This window comes from Ilyonectria robusta (genome assembly GCF_021365365.1).
Source record: "Ilyonectria robusta strain PMI_751 chromosome Unknown BGZ61scaffold_21, whole genome shotgun sequence".
NCBI classification, from domain to species: domain Eukaryota; kingdom Fungi; phylum Ascomycota; class Sordariomycetes; order Hypocreales; family Nectriaceae; genus Ilyonectria; species Ilyonectria robusta.
Window position 1 is genome coordinate 870,850 of NW_025764455.1, and position 20,325 is coordinate 891,174.

A 20,325-nucleotide genomic window follows, 5' to 3' on the forward strand; every position below is an offset into this window, starting at 1 on the left:
AATTTTCAGCCTCGATTGAGCCTGAAGAAGGCTTGGGAACGTCACCAGGTCAACCAGAGTGTGTTAGCACAGGTGCCACACTGGCTGACAACTATTGACTCGTCACACTTCAAGTCGGTCCCGATCGGAACCGCACTCGATCAAGCGGGGTAGCGGGGTAGAAAGGATCCGTCATCAGCAAGATAGAGAGGGGATCCCCAGAGAGTGGCATCGGATACGAGCGGTGCCGTACGCAAGGAGACAGAAAAGCACTGGGGAAGCGGCAACGGCGAGTGGGCTCATCGAGCGGGAGAATGCGGGCATCTATATTTATTGCTTCACTTCAAAGAAACTCGTCCATATTTAAGACGGTCGCGCTGCCTCTGGAATTCGAGTCTTATCTTGAACTGTACCTCCCATCATCCGCTCAACAAAGCTTCTAGCCAATACCTGCAACACCTTCACCACAATGGCCGCCGCCGCTGATGTCCAGAGTGTGCCCTCCTTCATGCGCACAGTCCCGGGATCTATCAATATCCCAGTCGCCAAGTTTCCTTCGCCGTCAAAGTCGGTGTCCATCTCCAACAATCCTCAAGAGGTTGCCGCCAAAGTCGTGGAAAAATTCAACAACGCACTCCTCGGAAATGATTACCCGACACTCTCAACCTTGTTCCAGGAAGATGGCTACTGGAGAGACCATCTTGCTCTATCTTGGAAATTCCGTACAGTCCAGGGGCCACACTCTATTCTCAACTTCTTGACCAACTGCGCCGGCTCCAAGGACGGTGTCAGACTGAAAGAGATCACCATCGACAACAGCCTGGAGGTTAGATCGCCTAAAGTTCTGCCCATTGATAGTTCTGGCCATGTCCTTGGTGTTCAATTCTTTTTAACCCTCAAGACCGCCTACGGCACCGGCCAAGGCCTCTGTCGTCTGGTCGAGGATCATGGCCGGTGGAAAATCTTTACGCTCTACACTCGCATTCAAGAGCTCAAGGGCTACGAAGAGCTTATCAATCACCGACGACCCAAGGGCGCAGAGCATGGTGGACAGCCAGGCAGAAAGAGCTGGGCTGAGCGCAGGGCTGTGGCCTCTAATTTTGAGGGAGAAAGTGAGCCCACGGTTCTTATTATTGGTAAGTTGAAACCTCGATTGTTTCTCGCTGCTACATCTCAGACGATTAACCATACTTTTATCTTTAGGTGCTGGTCAAGCTGGTTTAACAGCCGCCGCGGGGCTCAAGATGCTGGGAATTGAAAGCCTGCTGATAGACCAGAATGACAGGGTCGGTGATAACTGGAGGAAACGATACCGTCAGCTCGTCCTTCATGACCCAGTCTGGTACGATCACATGCCCTACCTGCCTTTTCCTCCCAACTGGCCTGTTTTCACCCCGAAGGATAAGCTTGCCCAGTTCTTCGAGGCATACGCCACTCTACTCGAGCTCAATGTTTGGACCAAAACAGCCATCACAGACATCAAGTGGCATGAATCGACACAGTCTTGGACTGTTACTATTGTCCGCAGGAAGGATGATGGTACGGCTGAGACTAGAAGTGTCCATCCGCGGCATATCATCCAAGCGACTGGTCACTCCGGAAAGAAGAATATGCCTGAGATGAAGGGTATTTCGAGCTTCAAGGGCGAGCGACTCTGCCACTCATCTGAATTTGCCGGCGCTCGTGAGAATAGCCAGGGCAAGAAGGCTGTTATTGTTGGATCTTGCAACTCAGGTCACGATATTGCCCAGGACTTCTTGGAGAAAGGCTATGACGTAACTATCGTCCAACGCTCAAGCACGCATGTTGTCTCTTCAGAGGCCCTGACAGATATTGCTCTTAAGCCTGTTTACTCTGAAGGTGGGCCTGCCGTGGACGATGCCGATATACTCCTCCATGGTTTGCCAACGCCAGTGCTTAAGGCTATCCAAATTCAGGTCGCTAAACGCTGTGCCGAACTCGATAAAGGAATACTTCAAGGCCTCGAAAAGGCCGGTTTCAAGACTGATATGGGACCTGACGGAGCTGGAGTTTTCTTTAAATACTTCCAAAGAGGTGGCGGTTATTACATTGATGTCGGTGGTTCTAAGCTTATCGCTGACGGGAAAATCAAGGTCAAACATGGCCAAGAGATCACAGAAGTCCTCCCTCATGGCCTTCGCTTCGCTGATGGTACTGAGCTCGAGGCTGATGAGATCGTCTACGCTACTGGCTACCAGAACATGCGTACACAGACACGAGTTATTTTTGGGGATGAGATTGCAGATACGGTCAAGGATGTCTGGGGCTTTAATGAGGAGGGCGAGATGCGGACTATGTGGCAGGACAGCGGGCATCCTGGGCTCTGGTTCCACGGTGGTAATCTGGCAATCTGCCGGTACTATTCTAAATTGTTGGCGCTGCAGATCAAGGGTCTCGAGGAGGGATTGTACGCTTATGGTGACGTGTGATAAACTTTCAAATCAATCGACGCAATAATAAGGATCGAAATACATTCTGAAGGGGTATGTCTGGCGTGGAGTAATTGAGTCAGTGTCCGTGTAATGAGTGCCAAGTTAATGACATGGATTGGATGTGGTGTAATCTCCGCCCGGATCATTCCAGTGCATTGAGGATAAACATGGGAAAACGTCAATGGGAACAGTCCAAGAGCCGGCCGGACTCCTTGAAGGACTTCATTAGCGACGCGAATGGAAGTTTCCGAGGGTGACTGCGCGGCTGGGGAACATTGGAAGGGAATATGTTAAGCTCATCCGCCGAACGCCGTAGTGGGAGTTATGAGGGGCGATGTGACTTCGTTCACTCGTTAGGGACGAAGTCATGGCCGTGATAATCGACGCTCATTCTAGCATTTGACTACACTAGCGTGCGGAAATCGGTTTAAAAATGCCTCGAGCGTCTGATAAAGAGAATATATGGCACCTTGGCATCGAGGTAAAGCTCCAGAGAAGCTATGTTGATAGGCTGTCGCACTGAGCCGGCTATTGCTCGTAGTGTGCTAGTGCGTGGCAAACGTCATGAGACGAGGCATTCGGGCAGGCTAGATCCAAGCTGGTAACTGTAACCATAGTATCGAGATGAGCCCGCATGCTTCAACTGCCTAATTCGCTCAAATCCCGACGGACGAATTCCTAGTCCTCGGCCCTCGGCCAAATCTAGTGCGGCTGTGGGAATAAATACGACCTAGTATCGTAACAGGGACTAATATTACTTACCAATTGTCATTCTTCCTCTCTGGTTTGCCGCTCTTGTACCATAATGACCCTTGCGTTAGACCCAGAATATGTGCGGGCTCTAGAGCCTCTGAAAGCGGCACTCAGCACCCGCGGCCAAGTCGTCGCAGCACACGATATCGAAACTAGGAGGGCGAATATCAACGACTCCATGGAACTGTTGATGGCCGCTCGAGAGACCCATGCCGACGTTTTGCATAGTACTATTTCCGTCAAGTCTCATGATGGCGTCAACATCGATGTGATCCATGTGCGCCAGCAAGGGGCAGAGAGTGGTCCACCAACGCCAGCCGTGGTTCATGCCCACGGAGGCGGGATGATTGCTGGAACAGCCAGCCTGTATGTGAAGCCAATCGACAACTACGCCCATCATTCCGGTCTTCAATTCTTTTCTGTTGATTACCGCCTCGCCCCTGAGCACCCGCACCCAACTCCAGTGGAAGACTGCTACGCCGCCCTAAGACATATTTCCGAGAATGCCCAAATCTTCAATATTGACCCTGCGCGGCTCGCTGTGCTCGGTGAATCCGCTGGCGGCGGCATTGCTGCGGGAATGGCTCTCTTGGCACGGGACCGAGGTCTAACACCTCCTTTGGCGAAACAGATCCTCATCTACCCCATGCTGGACGACCGGAATGTTGAGCCGATCGAGCTTCTCCAGCCGTTTGCTGTGTGGAACAGTGTCGACAATCTCACTGGCTGGACAGCCCTTCTAGGCCGTGGCAAAGTGGGAAAGGACGACTATATTTCACCTTACGCAGCTCCAGCAAGAGTGCCGTCAGTAGCGGGCTTGCCGTCTACGTATATTGACGTTGGCGAACTGGATATCTTCAGAGACGAGGATATGGAATATTCTATGAGGCTGTCCAAGGCCGGTGTATCCACTGAATTTCACCTTTACCCAGGACTGCCACATGGCTTTGACTTCATGGCACCTAGCATTTGTGTGGTAAGGAGGGCGATAGAAAACAGACTTAAGGCTATGGCTAGTTTCTGAAGACAGAGAATTATTTTATGAAACCAACAATCTAGTGAATGGTATCTATAACGCACGGCACAATCGAATCATCCAAGTGCCTCTGTGACGCACTCACCGAGCCACGTTGCGTAGAAGCGCTCACGCCGGGCCAAGGCACTACAATTGAGCCTCCTTGCTATAGTATGTATAGCATCACTTGTGTACTTTGTTCGCGCTTTTCGACCGAACATCAACATTCTTAGGGGACTTTAGAATTGACAGGGCGTGCTATGTTTCACCTCGATTCAAATCTAGCGTAGATATCGGGTGTAGTTCTACAGTATCTACGTTCAACATCCCTCACATCCATTCTACCCTCAGAAAGGAATCAAGCGTCGCTCTCATTTATTGCAAAGATTTATTCCCCGGCTACCCGTCGACACTGTCCCTTCACCCGTCCTTCTCTTGGTAGTCGTGCTTTTTAGCTATAGAAACGGATCCAGCACTGAAAAGCCTTGAACTGGCCCAGCAATGTGTTGGCCGGTTGCTGGCTATCTCCCGAAGAGCTAGTCAAGGTGGAGGCCTTCCACAACATATTTCGACAACAATATGGTGAGTTAGTACTATTATAGGTCTTCAGAGGCACCTACAGGCGGCACCTCGGAGTACTGCGTGGAAAGAATACTGCCAAGCCCCTCCGACATTGGCCCGCTATTGAAGTGACCCTCACAGGTATAGCTTGATGCTTTGTTCACATCTCCAGTACCGTCATACTTGGCCATCTTAGGAAACTTGCAAATGGGCCTACTAGCCGTGTTATCCACCGAGTTGGCGATAATTTGTCCTGGAGCCTTATCGTTTTCCACCCAATCCACGAGGAGATCGAGCCATTCCTCCACTTTCGGAATAGGCGGATTACCACTACCTGCCACACCTGAGGATCGGAGACAGTGATCTTGACCTGGGACAAGAAACAGCCGGGAGAACTTTTCTAATTCATCAGCACCACCGACAATATCCGCGGCCTTAAGGTGGTAATGGATGGCGCTTTGAGGAGCAACGCCAGGATCCGCCAAAGCGTGGTAGGTAATCATCTTAACACCAGCATTCATCGCAGGTCGCAGGTCAGGGTTGTCTGAATCCATGTGGAAGACTTCTTTGTCGAGGCGCTCTGCTTCTAGGATAGCTTCAGTATACTTGTCGTATGACCAGTACATCCACGCGTCGGAGCTCTTGCCCAGCGGATGATTCCAGTTCGGGGAGGCGAGAGACGGATCTTTGAGCATGACAGCGAAGTAGTTACCGACAATCTCGCGTTTACCCATGATAAACCCAAGCGCGGTGCCGCGAAGTTTTCCCCACCACAGCTGGCCACTTTGTAGGTTCTGATCTGTACCGGTGGATACAGAAGGGTCGGGGATCGACCCATCCAGTGTCGGGCCATACCAGATCATATTGATAGCCTCAAGTTGGCGTTTGGTAAATGCCCAAGTCTCTGTACATTGACCCCCTTCTTCGACCGACAAGAGAGAAAGGTCTTTTGTGGGGTCGTAATTGTTTGTGAGGGTGCTAAAGTAGCCGTCGTGGTCGCCTGTGACTTGGGTATCGCCAAACTCGAGAGCTCTTTGCGACACAACCTCTTGTTGGACCTCGGTAAAGGCAGACAAGTCATTTAGATGGTTGTTCATGACGATGAAAGCATGGCCCAGAGACGGAAAAAGACGCGACTGTGTGATGGAAGGGCAGGAAGAGAGATAGCCGTCATAGTCCTCAGGAAAGTCCTGAATAGCCTTGTAGACAGCACGGCCTCCCGTAGAACATCCATAAATGTATGCGTGGTGAGCTGGCCTTCCATAGTAGGCCTTTGCAATCTCTTTGGACTTGACTGATAAGAGATGCGTGGCCTGCCAGTTGGCGTTTTTCCAGCCCTCGAGGTTCCACGACCCGTCGTCATTCAGTAGCCACTGCATGTCTTGATAGGCTCTGGGATTGGATTGACCACCGTTGCTAATACCAGACACGTAGCCTAGTTCTGTAGCCATCTCGGAAAGGTAACGGCCTGTCCACGACTCGGACGATGAGAAGTCGAGTTCAGTGACTTGGGTGTCACCTTGAAGACCACCCACGATGTGGTTATAGATACGTCCGTTCCATGTGGCCTCGTCAGGGAACCAGATCTCAAAGCCAACATCCGTCCCGCTATTGGGCGACGGGAGCTCTGGCGCAGGTCCGTTTGTTCGAATAAAGAACTTGACCACGGTGACGCCATGCTCAGCCCGGGGTACTTTGGGACTTGGCAGCAATTCAGGGTCTCTGGTCGGCAGCAGGAACTCGCCGCGGTTGAAGTGGCGGACCAGGAGGATGCGAGCGCTGTCGTCGTTGCCAAAGACGTCGTCAAGAGCAGAGATCATGCGCGACTTATAGTCGATCGCGCATGTGGCGGCGCCTATGAGAGACAACCAACTTATCAGCCGTAGAAACGGTGCCGGGGTAGTAAACCGCCGCATGATGAGTGTGAAGTACAGCGGAAGAAAGATATGGGAATTGATGCAGATGCAGATGTCGAAGTCGATGTCGTACTGACAGTCGGCGTGCCGTGGGTGTAAGAGGACTCGGCTCTATTATACCCCGACGCAGCCGGCCAAGGACATATGTTGATGATTCTGGGCGTGATGGGCAACACCGGGATTCTTTCGGGATACAACAGCTGCTGAAAGTACCCGAAAACCCGGGCGGGGTTTCTATCTAGTCGCTGCCGATTATTCTATCTCGCCGCTGCCGATTACCCCCTCATGAGGTTGTTGCCATACTACGGTCCGTAGACGCTCACGCTCAGCATTAAGCGACCTAGAGATGCCGCCGCCAACAAGCTTGACAAATGGGAAGACACTCAATTGATTGTCTGCTATCATGAGACCTACCAAAGAACATCATAGAGGCGAGTCAACTAACCCAAAGACTAACTAGCTTATCGCCATGGCCCAGAAAAGAGGGGTGAATGTCACCCTCCCCGGTCTTACCGAGGCGCCCGTCCTTGATTGCGGGGTTGAGGAATGAAGATTTACTGGAGGTGGTGACTTGCCCCTTTGGGATGAGTTCCGAGGTCTCCGTAATGGCATCCTTCTAAGTTCATCATTAAGTTCGAGGGCCGGTTAGTCCATTAGGACTCTCCTCTTCGCGGCATAAAGGAGGGTGCACAAAGTGCCACCTGGGCCGAGATTGCCAAGGCCTCTAGATAGTAGACATCTTTACCCCTCCTCGTCACTCCCTTGTTTGTTACCTCTATGAACGATGTTCTTGTATCGGAACCGATTGATTCAACACCGAGACAATCTAGGCCCCGGAGCCGATCGATTCATTAGAGGGACAATCTAGACCCCGGACAGTGAACCTCCCCGGTTTAGTAGTCGCTTTATCGGTATCTTATTAGTCTTGAAGCCCAAGGTTGGAATCGCCAAACCGCTTCTTTTGCTATAAATACCACTGAGGTATGTCAATCTGCAATTCCAAAATCACATCTATCTCACCTCAGAGGATCCAACTCTTGGCCAGTAAAAACACCTTACCAAAATGCCGCCTGCAAACGACAGTTCCGTTTCTGCCGGGCGATTGGTGCCTGAACGATCATCCAGACTCATTCTCCTTGTCTTCCTCGTCGTCACGGCCAACTCACTGGTAAAGTCACAGCTAGTTGTATCTGATCTTCGTTTTCTAACTCCTGTAGACCTTAGGTTACGATGGAAACATGATGTGATTACAATCTACATCTTCCCAAGAACCGCTCTGACAGGTTGATAGGAATGGACTACTGATCCTCCCTTCATTTGCCGACTACTTGCATTTGAACACTGGTTCTGAGGCTGCAAGCTCCGCAATCATGTGGGTTGGTGCCGCAGTCATCGCCCCATTCGGGGGCCCTTACTTGGATAAATTCGGCCGCAAGAACGGTCTACTTGCCGCAACTGTCATTACAACCGCCGGGGTTATTCTGCAGTCCGCAGCTGTGAATGCTGCCATGTTCATGATCGGACGTTTCATCCTGGGAACGGGTATTGGACTCAACTCCATGGCCTGTCCGATTTACGCCGCCGAAATCGCGCCAACCAAATTTCGAGCCCTCATGCTAGGCTTTTATTACAACCTGTTCTTTCTCGGCGGTCTTATTGCGGCATTGGTCACCTATCGATCAGCCCAGATCGAAAATACCTGGTCCTGGAGGTTGCCTTCTATCGCTCAAATTGTCCCTAGCATTTTCTGCGTCGTCGTTTTGCCTTTCGTTCCCGAGAGTCCTCGATGGCTCATCTCTCAAGGCAAGAACGAGCTGGCAATTAAGATATTGGCCATGGCCACTTCCAACGGTGATACGGCCGACAACCAAGTACTCACAACATACAGTCAAATCCTCGAGACTATCGAACACCAGAAAGCAAACCCAGCTTCACAGAGTTGGCTTGCAGCGGTGAAAACTCAATCAAACCGGAGAAGAATCTCACTGGCCCTCTCTGTCGCTATTATCGTCAATTTGAGTGGAAGCATTATAGCAGCGTGAGTGAAACCCGATCAAAGAAATCTGGCTTGCTGCTAACACATGTTAAAGGTACTGGCTGGGAGCAATGCTTAGTCAAGCTGGCGTGACAGACACAGTCAGCCAACTGCAGATCAATATTGCTCTCAACGTATGGTGTCTAGTCTGTGCATGTACAGGCACCTATTTCGCGGACAGCATTGGCCGGAGACGTCTTGCAATTGGCAGCTTATCGTGGTCTATCGTTCTCCTATATTTAGTAGGAGGATTGACGAAATGTGAGTTCAGTGTATAGTTATGCTCCGAGTCATACTAATTATTCCGTGTAGTGTATGGTTCATCCAGCAACAAATCCGCCGTGTATGGCACTGTTGCATGCATCTTCTTGTTTCAAGGTGAGATACAGAAATAAAAAGTAATGTTCAATACTAATATAGGTCACAGGTGGCTTCAGCCTTGGATGGGCTACATTGATTGTTATGTATCCGCCCGAGGTATTGAGTTTCTCACTCCGTGCAAATGGCATGGCTATGTACACATTTTTGTCTAACGCGGCAGGGTCAGTACCAATTTCTACTTACACACACCCATTGCACATGTCCCTTGAGCTTTGCTTATCCTTTTTTTTGATATCGTCATTACTAACACAGCCGTGAAGGGTTTTTGCTATTTTTGTCATGCCCATTTCTCTGGAACATATCGGCTGGAAGACATATATCATCAATGCCTCATTTGATATCTTGGAGCTTGCTTTTATATACTTCTTCTGGGTGGAGACAAGTAAGCGATCACTGGAGGAAATTGAAGAACTCTTTGACGAGAAAATGGGACTCAGCATTGAGAATGTTATGGAAGGCGACAATATTGAGGGCAGGAAGACCTCCTTGGTGGATGTTTCTGTGCTGCCTAGCGATAAAATCAATGGGGAAAAAGCAACCTGTACTTGAGGAGGAGTAGCTACGAATGCTGAGCAGCTATGTGTAAAGGTTAGGGCACAGGACGCACTCCTACTCTGGACTTGGATTGTATAATGTAGCTTTAGTAATGCTCAGCAAGTACAATATCTGTACACTCCATTGCAGGTTATTGAGGGGTGAAATAATAATAATTAATTATTGGGTTGCGAACGGCATTTTCAACCGCAGCGATTATACTCAATAGAGGGTAGAGATTGAAGATAATAACGCTTGATCTTGGATTACCCAAGCCCCTTCTTTTCTCGCGAGAGGTTTGAATCATCAATACTATCTGTGACGAAGGTTACGATATTAACCTACCAGAGGATTTATGTATCATTGCCGAGTGCCTTGAATTACCGAACAGAAGGACATCGCCGTCATCCGAACATACAAGGGACACCGAAGTTACACTGTCTAGCGTATTGTTCGCCGCCTGAACCAATGCCCATTCTAATAGGTCAATCTCCGGAATGATCTAATGAAGACGTCGCCTGGGTCCAGCGTTCTTTTCAGTCGCGACAGTCGTTGATCAGTCTTAGGCCGCCATAGCATCTACGTCATCCGGGGGACAGAAGACCGGGAATCCTTCTTTGAGCTGACACTTAAGCTTCGAAACCTGTGCCAAAAGCCGAATTGCCCAGGCGTTGCTTTCCGTCAGCATGTCTTCGTCAGACTCGCCGCTTGCAGGATGACATGACGGTGGCGGTTTGGAAGGATAGTCCCAATACCATCGTCAATCTCTTGCCGGGCACGTTTTTGATGGATGTTGTGCACAACAACGGCTCACGAAAGATTGATCGGAGGGTTCAGAGCAAGCACCTTTGCGGTGTCGGGACTGAGGTTCGAGACGTTGCAACTTCGGAAGAATATGAGCGTCGACGAATCCCCGCCACCGAACGCAGCAGGTGTGGCTGAATGAGGCAATAAGTATTCGTCTTGCAACCGGGCTGGCGGCAGTCTGGTGCGCAGAGAGCGAGTGCTAGAGTTGTACTTATCATGCTTGCTCGAAGAAGAAATTCTGTCGCATTAACTGCTACGGCAAAAGTGGAATGAACACTCCGCTAATGCGTAGTGCAACTGAGGCCTATATACTGAACGTGGCAAATTCCCCCAACGATTGTGGGAGCTATCTCATGACTCCAAGATTCGGGACTGGCAATCGGCTCACGGAGAGTTTTAGACCGATCCCACCTCTCGGAAAGATAGCGAGTTGCCCGATCGGGGCTGGATGCGAGGCCAATTTAGTAGCGGCCGCTGAGTATTTCACAGTCTCAGGCAAGGCCCCGGAGCTCGCAAGCAATTGCAACGCCCAATGGCAAATGAGACTTCCCAAATAGTCATAAATGCGAGCGGGTGAGCGGTGGACTGCCGTCGTGCCGCATGCGGTGGCCTCATGATGATGGCGGACTTGGCCGAGGCGCATTCCGGGGTGAGGTCCGCGTGGAAAATAAAGCAAATGATATCTACCAAGTTCCTTTAGTAATTTATTCGTCTGCTTTTAGCAAGCGGCGTCTAAAATTCGTCAACTCGCGATCCCTTTCTCTCCCATCTGTCCCTCTCCCATCTGTCCCTCTCCTATCTGTCCCTCTCCTATCTGTCCCTCGTAAAGTCATAATGGCCACCGTCGAGAGATTGAGACGCAACCAGACCGCCTTCGACTACGTTGTCGTGGGAGGCGGCACCGCTGGCTGCGTTATCGCGAGCCGTCTAGCTGCAGAGCTCCCATCAGCCAGCATCTTGTTGATTGAGGGCGGCGAGAGCGACGTTGGCAAAGACGACCTCCACAACCTCAAGCTGCAGGTCAACGCCTGGGGAGGCGAGCACGATTACCGATGGAGCTCGGTGCCTCAGCCCAAGGGTAAGATGATAATGCACGCGAAAAGGCTGTCGAGTCGGCTAACCCACTGTCGCAGGGAACAGCTTCATCCAGCACTCGCGTGGCAAGGTCCTCGGGGGCTGCTCCAACATCAACGGCTGCATCTCGTTCCGGCCTCTCGAGTATGACATCCGCAAGTGGCAGGAAGCCGGCGCTCACGGGTGGACGTTTGACGAGATGGTGAGGCTCGTCGACAAGCTGCGGGTCACGGTCAATGAGATCCAGCCGAAGCATCACAACTCGGTCGACCTGGCGCTGGTCGAGGCAGCTCAGCGGGCATTCAACATTCCCAGAACGGACTCGTTCAATAAGAACGTTGTACACACGGGCAAGATTACGCCATCAGCAGGCCATTTAGCGATAGCTCATAACCCGGACAACGGCTACCGCAGCAGTGCCAGCGTCGCCTACATACACCCGATTCTGCGCGAAGAGGAGAAACGGCCTAATCTGACCATCCTCACCAGCGCCTGGGTCCATCGCATCAACTTCATCGACAACGTCGCTGCTGGAGTCAGTCTGACACTCAAGTCAGGCTTCGAGGTGACCGTCAGGGCCGATATCGAAACCATCCTCTGCGCGGGCGCCTTCGATTCGCCGCGGCTGCTGCTTCTCTCCGGCGTCGGGCCACGAGACCAGCTCGAGAGCTACGATATTCCCGTGGTCGCCGAGGTTCCGGGCGTGGGCGAGAACCTGATGGACCATACAGAGACGGTCATGATGTGGGAAATGAAGATGCCGGTTCCGCCAGAGTCGGTCATCTACTCCGATGTGTGCTTCTTCCTGCGCCGAGAGGCAGAGAACTCTCGGGGCGACGACGGCGACATTATGGACTCCATGTTCCACGTCTTTGGAATCGGCTTCGACGACAACACGGCTCGTCACGGATACCACGCCCCCAAGAACGCCTACTGTCTGATTCCGAACCTGCCGCGGCCTCGCTCCCGGGGCCGCGTCTACCTGCAGTCGTCAGACCCCAAGGTCCGTCCGGCCGTTGACTTCCGCTACTTGACCGATTCCGAGGACTACGACCTGAAGACAATCCTCTTCGAGCTCCGGGCCGGTCGCAAGTTGGCGGCCACAGCTCCCTTCCGAGACCTCATCAAGCGAGAAATTGCGCCCGGTCCGGACGTCCAGACGGAGGAGCAGCTCATCGACTACACTCGCAAAACCCATGGCACTGTCTTTCACCCATGTGGAACGGCCAAGATGGGAGACACGAGCAAGGACAGCATGGCAGTTGTCGATCCCCAGCTTCGTGTCCGTGGAGTCAAGAAGCTGCGCGTGGTGGATGCCAGTGTCTTCCCGCTCATCCCGTCCGTGAACCCGATGCTCACTGTTTACGCCGTTGCTGAGAAGGGTGCCGAGATGATTATCGAGGATTATACCTCGGCCAATCTGAAGCCCAGGATCTGAGCCTGTGTCGACGACGTTGTAAGATGCGATACTAGGCTTAAGGATAGGAGACCGGAAAGCTTTGGAGCCGTGAACTCCCGCAGTACCAGGATTGTCCAGCCGGTAGTGGGTAATGAGATGATGGCCATTCGGAAAGGGTCCGGATTCGGAAAGCTTGATATCTGAAGGCATGATGTCGCCTCGGCCTGCTATGACAGGGACCAAGAAATGCTAGTGGATATACAAGTTCAAAGATGAAACGGCGTGTACATGTCTTGTCACTGTGAAGCGGACCGAAAAGGCATATTTTACCATCTTCAATTAACAAGTATAATATTAAAGCATCGAGATAGCCGTTGAGTAAAGCCTTTGCGCAAAACATTCCCCAGCGCGATGACAAGTTCAATACTACACTCCCGTCAGGCAAATGTCAACTGCCAGTTCTTCTGGAGCAGAAGCTCGATCCAAGAGATTCCTATACCGGCGTCACGCAATGACCACAGTTCCTGGAGAAGGTCAGCGGCCCACATGTTGACCGCGATGCGATTGCACGAGTAGAGAGCCTTGAATCGGTTGATGACTTCTTGGCGAAGGTTCCCTTCCGCCCGTGTAAGTTCTGCACCTGCTGTAAACAGCGGTATTGATTGGAAATTGAAGGATCCCTCCTGGCTGGGCGTGTCCAGCATGCGCTGAAGACTCTGCATGGCGTAGGATTGAATGACGGCTTCTGTTCCTTCGGCCTCGGCAAGGTCGGGTTCCGTGCCGCGAGCTATGCGTAGTTCCCGGTCGGGCGTGTTGCAAATCTGAAAGAGCATGATAAGAGCATGGTTTCTGTACGCAATAGCCAAGTTTGCAAGGTGCTGATGGTCGCTGGGGGGGTTCCATGACAGCAGCCGCTCCTCGAGTTCTTTCTCGAGATTGAAGTCTCGGTCTCCTCGCTCAATAACAAGGCGGCAGTGTTTTCCAACACGGCCAACCAGATAGTATAGTTCGGCCGAAAACCCAATCATTGGATGGAAGGGGTCGCCAGATTCCTGGAGGAGTTGAAGCACGTCGGTGGTATCTAACGGACTAGGAGCATCGGGGTCGGCGATGAATGAGCAAGACATGTCCCAGTATAAAAACCACCCGAGGAGATAGGTAATCAACGGATCGTTGCGGTGTTGTTTGTCGGCCATGATAAATTTGAGCATGGCCTGCGCTCCAGCGAGATGCTCCTTGCCGTAGGAATACGGTCCTTGTTCTGTCCAAGCGGCCGACACGCCGAGGAAAAATACGGTCAACAACGAGGATATGGAAGCGGATTCTGCGTCCCGTAGCTCTTCGCGCACAAGTTCGATAGCGAGACCGCGTTCCCGAAGACATGTCTGCAGCCCGGTGTGGTCAAAGAAGGACTCGTGGCCGGCGCTCACGCTCTGGACGGCATGAACTAGGGACGGACTTTCGAGCAGACGCGGTAGCAGCGGGAAGGATAAAGGATTGTTACTGGAGTCGAGCGACATCATCTGGCTCGACTTCTCCAGCCAGTATTGCAGCAGCCGTTTATTGGTGTTGGCCCTGCTATTGAAGCAACCTAACGAGGGCGAATTGGGCGACAACCAAGGCATCTCGGTCTGCCACTGAGTCGAGCGCTGCTCAGACAGGCACACCGAGCCCCTGCGCTGGCAGCGGAGACACACGGGGAAGGTCTCGTCGCACTTGACGTGGCGCGCTTTGCATTCCCTGCAGCCCATGCGACTCTTCTTCCATCGCTGGACCGTCGAGGGCGGCGTAGCTGCAGACGACGACGTGTGAGCGTCCAACAGCAATTGCTGCTTCGTGCCGCTGGCGAAGCGCACGCGGAATGATACGGTCCTCATTGGGTTGATGTGACGGAGCAAGCGAAGACGCGAGATTTGGTCAAGCTTGGAGTAGCTGGGCTTCTGGGATGGTTGATATGTCGGGGGAGCGGACCTCGAAGGAGGAATCAATGCTACAGTACCGGTATGTACGCTAGTTTTATCTAACCCTTCTACGCTTGTCTATCAGTACCGGGGATTGATCGCTTGGTTTGGTCCACGGAGATCATCACGCTAACACGCGGCTTGAATGGCCGGCAAAGGCGGGGAATGGCTTGGACGCCGTAAGTGTGTACTATTTTGGCTGTCTTAAACATTGACATGTACCATGTGACGCATGTGCCATGGATCTCCTTACGTCGGAGCAGGTCGGTCACGGCGGCGCTGCGAATGGACGCAACAAACTTTGCAGCGCATCCGCACTAACTACCTCACAGCATTGGTATGGGTGACCTGTGAATGTTGGCTCCTGAGAAGTCACCAGGTTCTTATCAGTCACGCGAGGTCCGTATCTCTTTAACAAGCCGCCATGATCCACGGAGGGGGCGAAATAGAACCCCCATCCCCCTGGCAGATACCATCAATTCCACGGCTCGAGATTACGCTGTGCCGTCGCTAGGGCTGGACAAGGGATTCCCCGCATAATCATGATTGTAATCGCCTGCTATCGTGTGTGATAACGCGGGGATGGAGCAATTCAGACAGGGGGTTAACCAGGTCACTCAAGACATCCCGGCCGGTCAAGGGGCTCCTAACGGCGGCCGTGAATTTGGCCAATGTGATTCCATCTAGTCTAGAGACTAATCAACTACCCGATCATGAGTCCCCTGTCCTGTCACTGTCCACTTGCCCAATTCAGCAACTTCGCGATGACCCACTCCGTCGGAGCCACCATGCAAGTAGCGTCGAACTCTGGACGCGACTGGATATCAATTCGCTCAGCCGTAAATCTCAGTGTGGGGAGTATTTGCCACATCCGTGTCGTGTGCGTGAGGTCGGTCCAGTCTGCTGGGACTCTCACCAGTGCCTTGGCTATCGATATCTGCGACTTGAGGCAGAGATTCAAGTCCAGCCGCTTGATCCGGATCCGTGATTTGGGGGTATGGCGAGTCGAGACATTCATAACGGACGTGTTTTCCGCGGTTACTTGTCCCGAAACTCGCTCAATCGACATGTGGTGACACGGTCACATTTTTACTATCATTCGTCCTCCCTATATCGCCAACGCAATCATGAAGTCGGACACCAAGAACACAACGTCGAAAGACCCCGAAGTCGGCCTCGCCCGCCCTGAATCAACTCGCAGCGGCACGCTCGATCGTATGGATAAACCGTTCAGCACTCTGTCCGCCATGGCTATCGGTGCCACGACAACAAACAGCGCCGTCGGCATCTACCTCACCTTTTCCACTACAATTGCGTACGGCGGCACCATGTTGCTATTCTACGGCTTCATTGGCATGGCTTTGGTTGGCTTGGCTACGGCCGTCAGCCTCGCTGAGTTGACAGCTGGTTGCCCGGATGCTGGTGGCCAGTATGTATGGGTGGCCCGCCTGGCTTCGCCCAAACATCGTCGTTTCTTGTCTTACATCACCGCTCTCTTCAGTTGGGCCGGAGCTGTCTGTGTTGGAGGTTCCACCTGCCTCATCTCGCCTCTTATGATCTTTGAGATGGTTACCTTCTTTAATCCCGACTTTCAATACGACCCTTGGATGGCATTCCTAGCATATCAGGCAGTCAACTTATCGACGCTCATCCCCACCTTATTTCAGCACTTCTTGCCAAAGTTTAGCAAGGGACTCTTAATGTGGACCTTGGCTCTCCTCTTGTCGGTCATTGTCGGCCTTTTCGCTGCCTCTGATGACAGGCGTAGTGCCGAAGACTTCTTTACCCATTTCCACAATACCTCTGGCTGGTCAAACGGAGTCACTGTGCTCGTCGGTCTCAACAGCTTGAATTGGTGCTTTTCTTGTTTGGACTCGATTGTGCATCTGTCTGAAGAGATTCCGCGTCCGCAGGAGAACATACCTCGTGCATTGATGTGGTCTATCGTCGTTGGCTTCTCAACTGGCTTATTGACCATTTTTGCCTTTATGTTTAACAGTACCGACTACGACACGCAATATTCTGCTGTTACTATCATATATTACGCCTTTAGCAAAAGCAAGACTGCAGCTGTTGCCTTTCAGTCATTATTCTTCATCTCAACCATTGGGGCACAGTTTGGAATCCACGTCTGGCAGTCACGCTTGGCCTGGACCATTGCCATCAACAAAGGGATCCCCTTTCACTCCCATCTCATAAAAGTGGCTGGGTCACCTTTCAACACCCCCATCTGGGCCTTGTGCTTCTCCGCCGTTTGGACCAGCATTCTGGGATGCCTATACCTGGCCTCTACCAGCGCCTTCAACTCCTTCACGGCTACTGGCATCCTCTTTCAGTACGCCAGTTACGTCATCCCTGTCGTTCTTCTGAACATCCGCGGCCGATCCAAGTTCCAACATGGCAAATTCTGGTTCCCGTGGTTAGGCCTGGTCGCCAATGTGGTTCTGTGTTGCTGGTTTGTAGTAGCACTCATCTTTTACTCATTTCCGTACAGTCACCCACTGGTGCTGTCGCAAATGAATTACGTTCCTGTCGTCATCGGTTGTATTCTCATCATTGTGTTGGCATGCTGGTTTTCGTACGGTCGGAAACACTTCACATTTCCCGAGCTGGAGGAGATGCAGGAAGGAGAACACGCGAGCTTTCCACCTCGAACCACCATTGAGCGCGAGGCAGTCGTTCACTCGGGAACAGCATCGTGAAACCTCAGGATAGTTAGCACATTTGAAACACGGGAATTAGCACAAGCGTCTGAGTTTGACGTCTACAAAACACTGTTCAATGAGTCAACATGGTATGTGCGACAGTTTTACCGTCAAACAATGGGACATATTTCGCTACGGATCTTGTCTTAGTTTCAATATATCTCTTAGCTTCCTTGGGCCCTGAATTTATGCAACAGCGAGGCCTTGAGCCAAATAAATCCCATTGCACAATCAATAACAGCTAACCGGCACTTCAATAGCCCAATTATAGAACACCCCATAGCAGCCGGTTGACTAATCCATGTGACCATAAACGTAGAAGAAACGGCGGCAACTTTTGGAGACCTTGTGTTTGTGATAACCCGCCTTGGTTACCCCGCGGTTCCACATAGCGATATGAATTTCCTACTTTGGTCGTAAAGCGAGCCTCATGTGTGTGTGTGGGGCGTCGATGAATCTTGCCGTTCTCGGGGTGATAACGATGACGTGAGCGAAGAGAATAGAACGAGAACGAAGTAGAGGCGGGACTGTATAGATGGTGATGTGAAAAAAAGTATAAGAACTTCCTCAGTGCAATTTTAACATATTTCTAGTGAGATACAGAACTTCCCACTCAAAATCCATCGCTACTCGCAAGCCAAACGAAGATGGCGGCCGATCTTTACCAACAGTTAACCGCGCCAAACGGCCACAAGTACGACCAACCACTGGGTCTCTTTATCGACAATGAATGGCGTCCTGCTAAATCTAACGAATTTATTACTGTCGTGAACCCCACGTATGTTTTCCATCGCGTTCTAGGAAGCGAACATCGTTGACTCTTGAGGATTAGCGACGAGACAGAAATCGTCAAGGTCCATGCAGGAGGCGCCGATGACATTGATGATGCAGTCAAGGCTGCTCGTAGAGCTCTGAAAGGGCCATGGTCACATATCTCTGGAACTGAACGAGGAGAGATGATGAGGAAGCTTGCTGATCTGGCCGAGAAAGCCACGAACGACCTTGCGACGATTGACACGTGGAACAATGGTGCGACCTACGACGACTCCTCAAGTCCTATTATCTAACACGACTAGGCAAGCGATTCTCATCGGCAGCGGGGGACGTTTCCGAGTTGACAGGCGTTCTACGCTATTATGCGGGATTCGCAGATAAGCTGTACGGGCAAGGTGAGCAACTTGACAATACACCGACGACGGATTTTCTCATTATAGTCAACATCTCTAATAGGTCAATAGTCATCAGCACTACTGAAAAGAAGTTTGCCTACACATCCGTCGGACCAGTTGGCGTTTGTGGCCAAATCATTCCCTGGAATTACCCGCTAGGAATGGCGGCATGGAAGATGGGTCCTGCGCTCGCAGCCGGCAATTGCATCGTTCTGAAGCCAGCTGAGCAGACGCCTCTCTCCGTTCTCTACTTTGCGAATATGATTAAAGAGGCTGGTTTTCCCCCAGGAGTAATCAACATCGTCAATGGCCTCGGTCGCAAGGCTGGCGCAGCATTGGCTGGACACATGGACGTGGACAAGATAGCATTTACCGGATCAACGCCCACCGGCCGAGAAATCGTAAAACTTGCTGCGGGAAACCTCAAGGAGATATCCATCGAATCAGGCGGAAAATCTCCCATCATCGTGTTTGAAGATGCCGAGATGGAACAGGCCGTCAAGTGGAGCCACTACGGCATCATGGCCAACCAAGGCCAGATTTGCACGGCGACGAGCCGTATCTTGGTCCATGAGAAGATTTATGACGAGTTCGTCAAGAATTTCACGGCAGAGGTGAAGAAGACGTCCAAGGTCGGCGATCCATTTGCGGAGGGGACTTTCCAAGGACCCCAAGTCAGCAAGGCGCAGTACGAGAGAGTGCTTTCATACATCGAGACAGGCAAGGCAGAAGGTGCCACTGTTGCCACTGGCGGAAAGCCGTTTACTGATGTGAACGGCAAGGGCTTCTTCATTGAGCCAACTGTCTTCACAAACGTGTCAGACGAGATGACCATCTACCGCGAAGAAATCTTCGGACCGTGTGCTGTCATCAGTCCCTTCTCGACTGAGGAGGAAGCTATTCGAAGAGCTAATGATACTACCTTTGGCCTCGGCGCTGCCCTATTTACAAGCGATATCACACGCGCGCATACCCTTGCCAAGGAAATTGATGCTGGAAGTAAGTCATTCCATCCATTCTCTCATCTTAAACGGTGTTATTCTCGCAAGATCCTTTCTGCGACCAGGTTGCTGACGGTGCCCCGATTCCAGTGGTTTGGATCAACAGCAGCAACGATTCCGATTTCCGTATTCCCTTTGGTGGCGTGAAGCAATCCGGTATTGGACGGGAATTGGGCGAAGCTGGCATTCGTGCGTATACGAGCAGCAAGTCGGTTCATGTCAACATGGGCAACCGGCTGTAAATTAGAGACATGGCCATCCCGAAATGTGACCTGCGTGCCAATGCTATGAGTCCGTAGTTTAAAAAGCCGTACTTAAATCACGGTAAATAGAATGATTCCAAGCTACATTTAAGTCATAATACTTTATTCTTACGTCAAGATTGGTTCCATCCGATGGGTAGAGCCGCCGAACTCTCCCTGGGTTTCGAGAATATAATTATCCGGCTCAACGTAGTGAAACTGATGAAGTTTGTGTTTAGGAGTCATTATCTCCATTAACCTCGCAAATTCTGGCCGGTACATACTGCCTCCGATCCGCCTCCGATGACGAAAAAGAATGCCAGTTCTTATCACAGGCACA

At 51.5% G+C, this 20,325-nt stretch overlaps 8 protein-coding genes across 8 annotated transcripts; 6 read left to right on the forward strand and 2 right to left on the reverse strand.

Moving 5' to 3' along the window:
- Positions 1-487: 487 nt before the first annotated feature.
- Positions 488-2,429, forward strand: BGZ61DRAFT_497351 (uncharacterized protein; the record flags this gene model as incomplete). Its single annotated transcript, XM_046251137.1, has 2 exons — positions 488-1,115; positions 1,183-2,429. The coding sequence occupies 2 exons, from the start codon at positions 488-490 to the stop codon at positions 2,427-2,429; spliced, it is 1,875 nt and encodes a 624-aa protein (XP_046099786.1).
- Positions 2,430-3,237: 808 nt separating this feature from the next.
- Positions 3,238-4,209, forward strand: BGZ61DRAFT_482461 (arylesterase/monooxygenase; the record flags this gene model as incomplete). Its single annotated transcript, XM_046249400.1, has 1 exon — positions 3,238-4,209. One exon carries the CDS (start codon positions 3,238-3,240, stop codon positions 4,207-4,209), a length of 972 nt encoding a protein of 323 aa, XP_046099787.1.
- A 587-nt stretch (positions 4,210-4,796) lies between these two features.
- Positions 4,797-6,581, reverse strand: BGZ61DRAFT_536777 (Tannase/feruloyl esterase; the record flags this gene model as incomplete). Its single annotated transcript, XM_046254454.1, has 1 exon — positions 4,797-6,581. The coding sequence occupies one exon, from the start codon at positions 6,579-6,581 to the stop codon at positions 4,797-4,799; it is 1,785 nt and encodes a 594-aa protein (XP_046099788.1).
- Positions 6,582-7,740: 1,159 nt separating this feature from the next.
- On the forward strand, positions 7,741-9,642 carry BGZ61DRAFT_536778 (MFS sugar transporter-like protein; the record flags this gene model as incomplete). The annotated part of the gene is made up of 7 exons (XM_046254455.1): positions 7,741-7,845; positions 7,895-7,920; positions 7,969-8,715; positions 8,768-8,973; positions 9,025-9,090; positions 9,140-9,254; positions 9,354-9,642. The coding sequence occupies 7 exons, from the start codon at positions 7,741-7,743 to the stop codon at positions 9,640-9,642; spliced, it is 1,554 nt and encodes a 517-aa protein (XP_046099789.1).
- A 1,626-nt stretch (positions 9,643-11,268) lies between these two features.
- On the forward strand, positions 11,269-12,946 carry BGZ61DRAFT_361849 (uncharacterized protein; the record flags this gene model as incomplete). Its single annotated transcript, XM_046241302.1, has 2 exons — positions 11,269-11,512; positions 11,568-12,946. 2 exons carry the CDS (start codon positions 11,269-11,271, stop codon positions 12,944-12,946), a joined length of 1,623 nt encoding a protein of 540 aa, XP_046099790.1.
- A 410-nt stretch (positions 12,947-13,356) lies between these two features.
- Positions 13,357-14,670, reverse strand: BGZ61DRAFT_398094 (fungal-specific transcription factor domain-containing protein; the record flags this gene model as incomplete). Its single annotated transcript, XM_046242984.1, has 1 exon — positions 13,357-14,670. A coding segment is annotated over exon 1 (1,302 nt), but the record flags the coding sequence as incomplete, so codon positions are not given.
- Positions 14,671-16,085: 1,415 nt separating this feature from the next.
- On the forward strand, positions 16,086-17,570 carry BGZ61DRAFT_361967 (amino acid/polyamine transporter I; the record flags this gene model as incomplete). The annotated part of the gene is made up of 1 exon (XM_046241319.1): positions 16,086-17,570. One exon carries the CDS (start codon positions 16,086-16,088, stop codon positions 17,568-17,570), a length of 1,485 nt encoding a protein of 494 aa, XP_046099792.1.
- A 650-nt stretch (positions 17,571-18,220) lies between these two features.
- Positions 18,221-20,087, forward strand: BGZ61DRAFT_521239 (aldehyde dehydrogenase domain-containing protein; the record flags this gene model as incomplete). The annotated part of the gene is made up of 5 exons (XM_046252483.1): positions 18,221-18,351; positions 18,406-18,602; positions 18,650-18,742; positions 18,812-19,741; positions 19,834-20,087. The coding sequence occupies 5 exons, from the start codon at positions 18,221-18,223 to the stop codon at positions 19,983-19,985; spliced, it is 1,503 nt and encodes a 500-aa protein (XP_046099793.1). The 3' UTR covers positions 19,986-20,087.
- Positions 20,088-20,325: the final 238 nt, after the last annotated feature.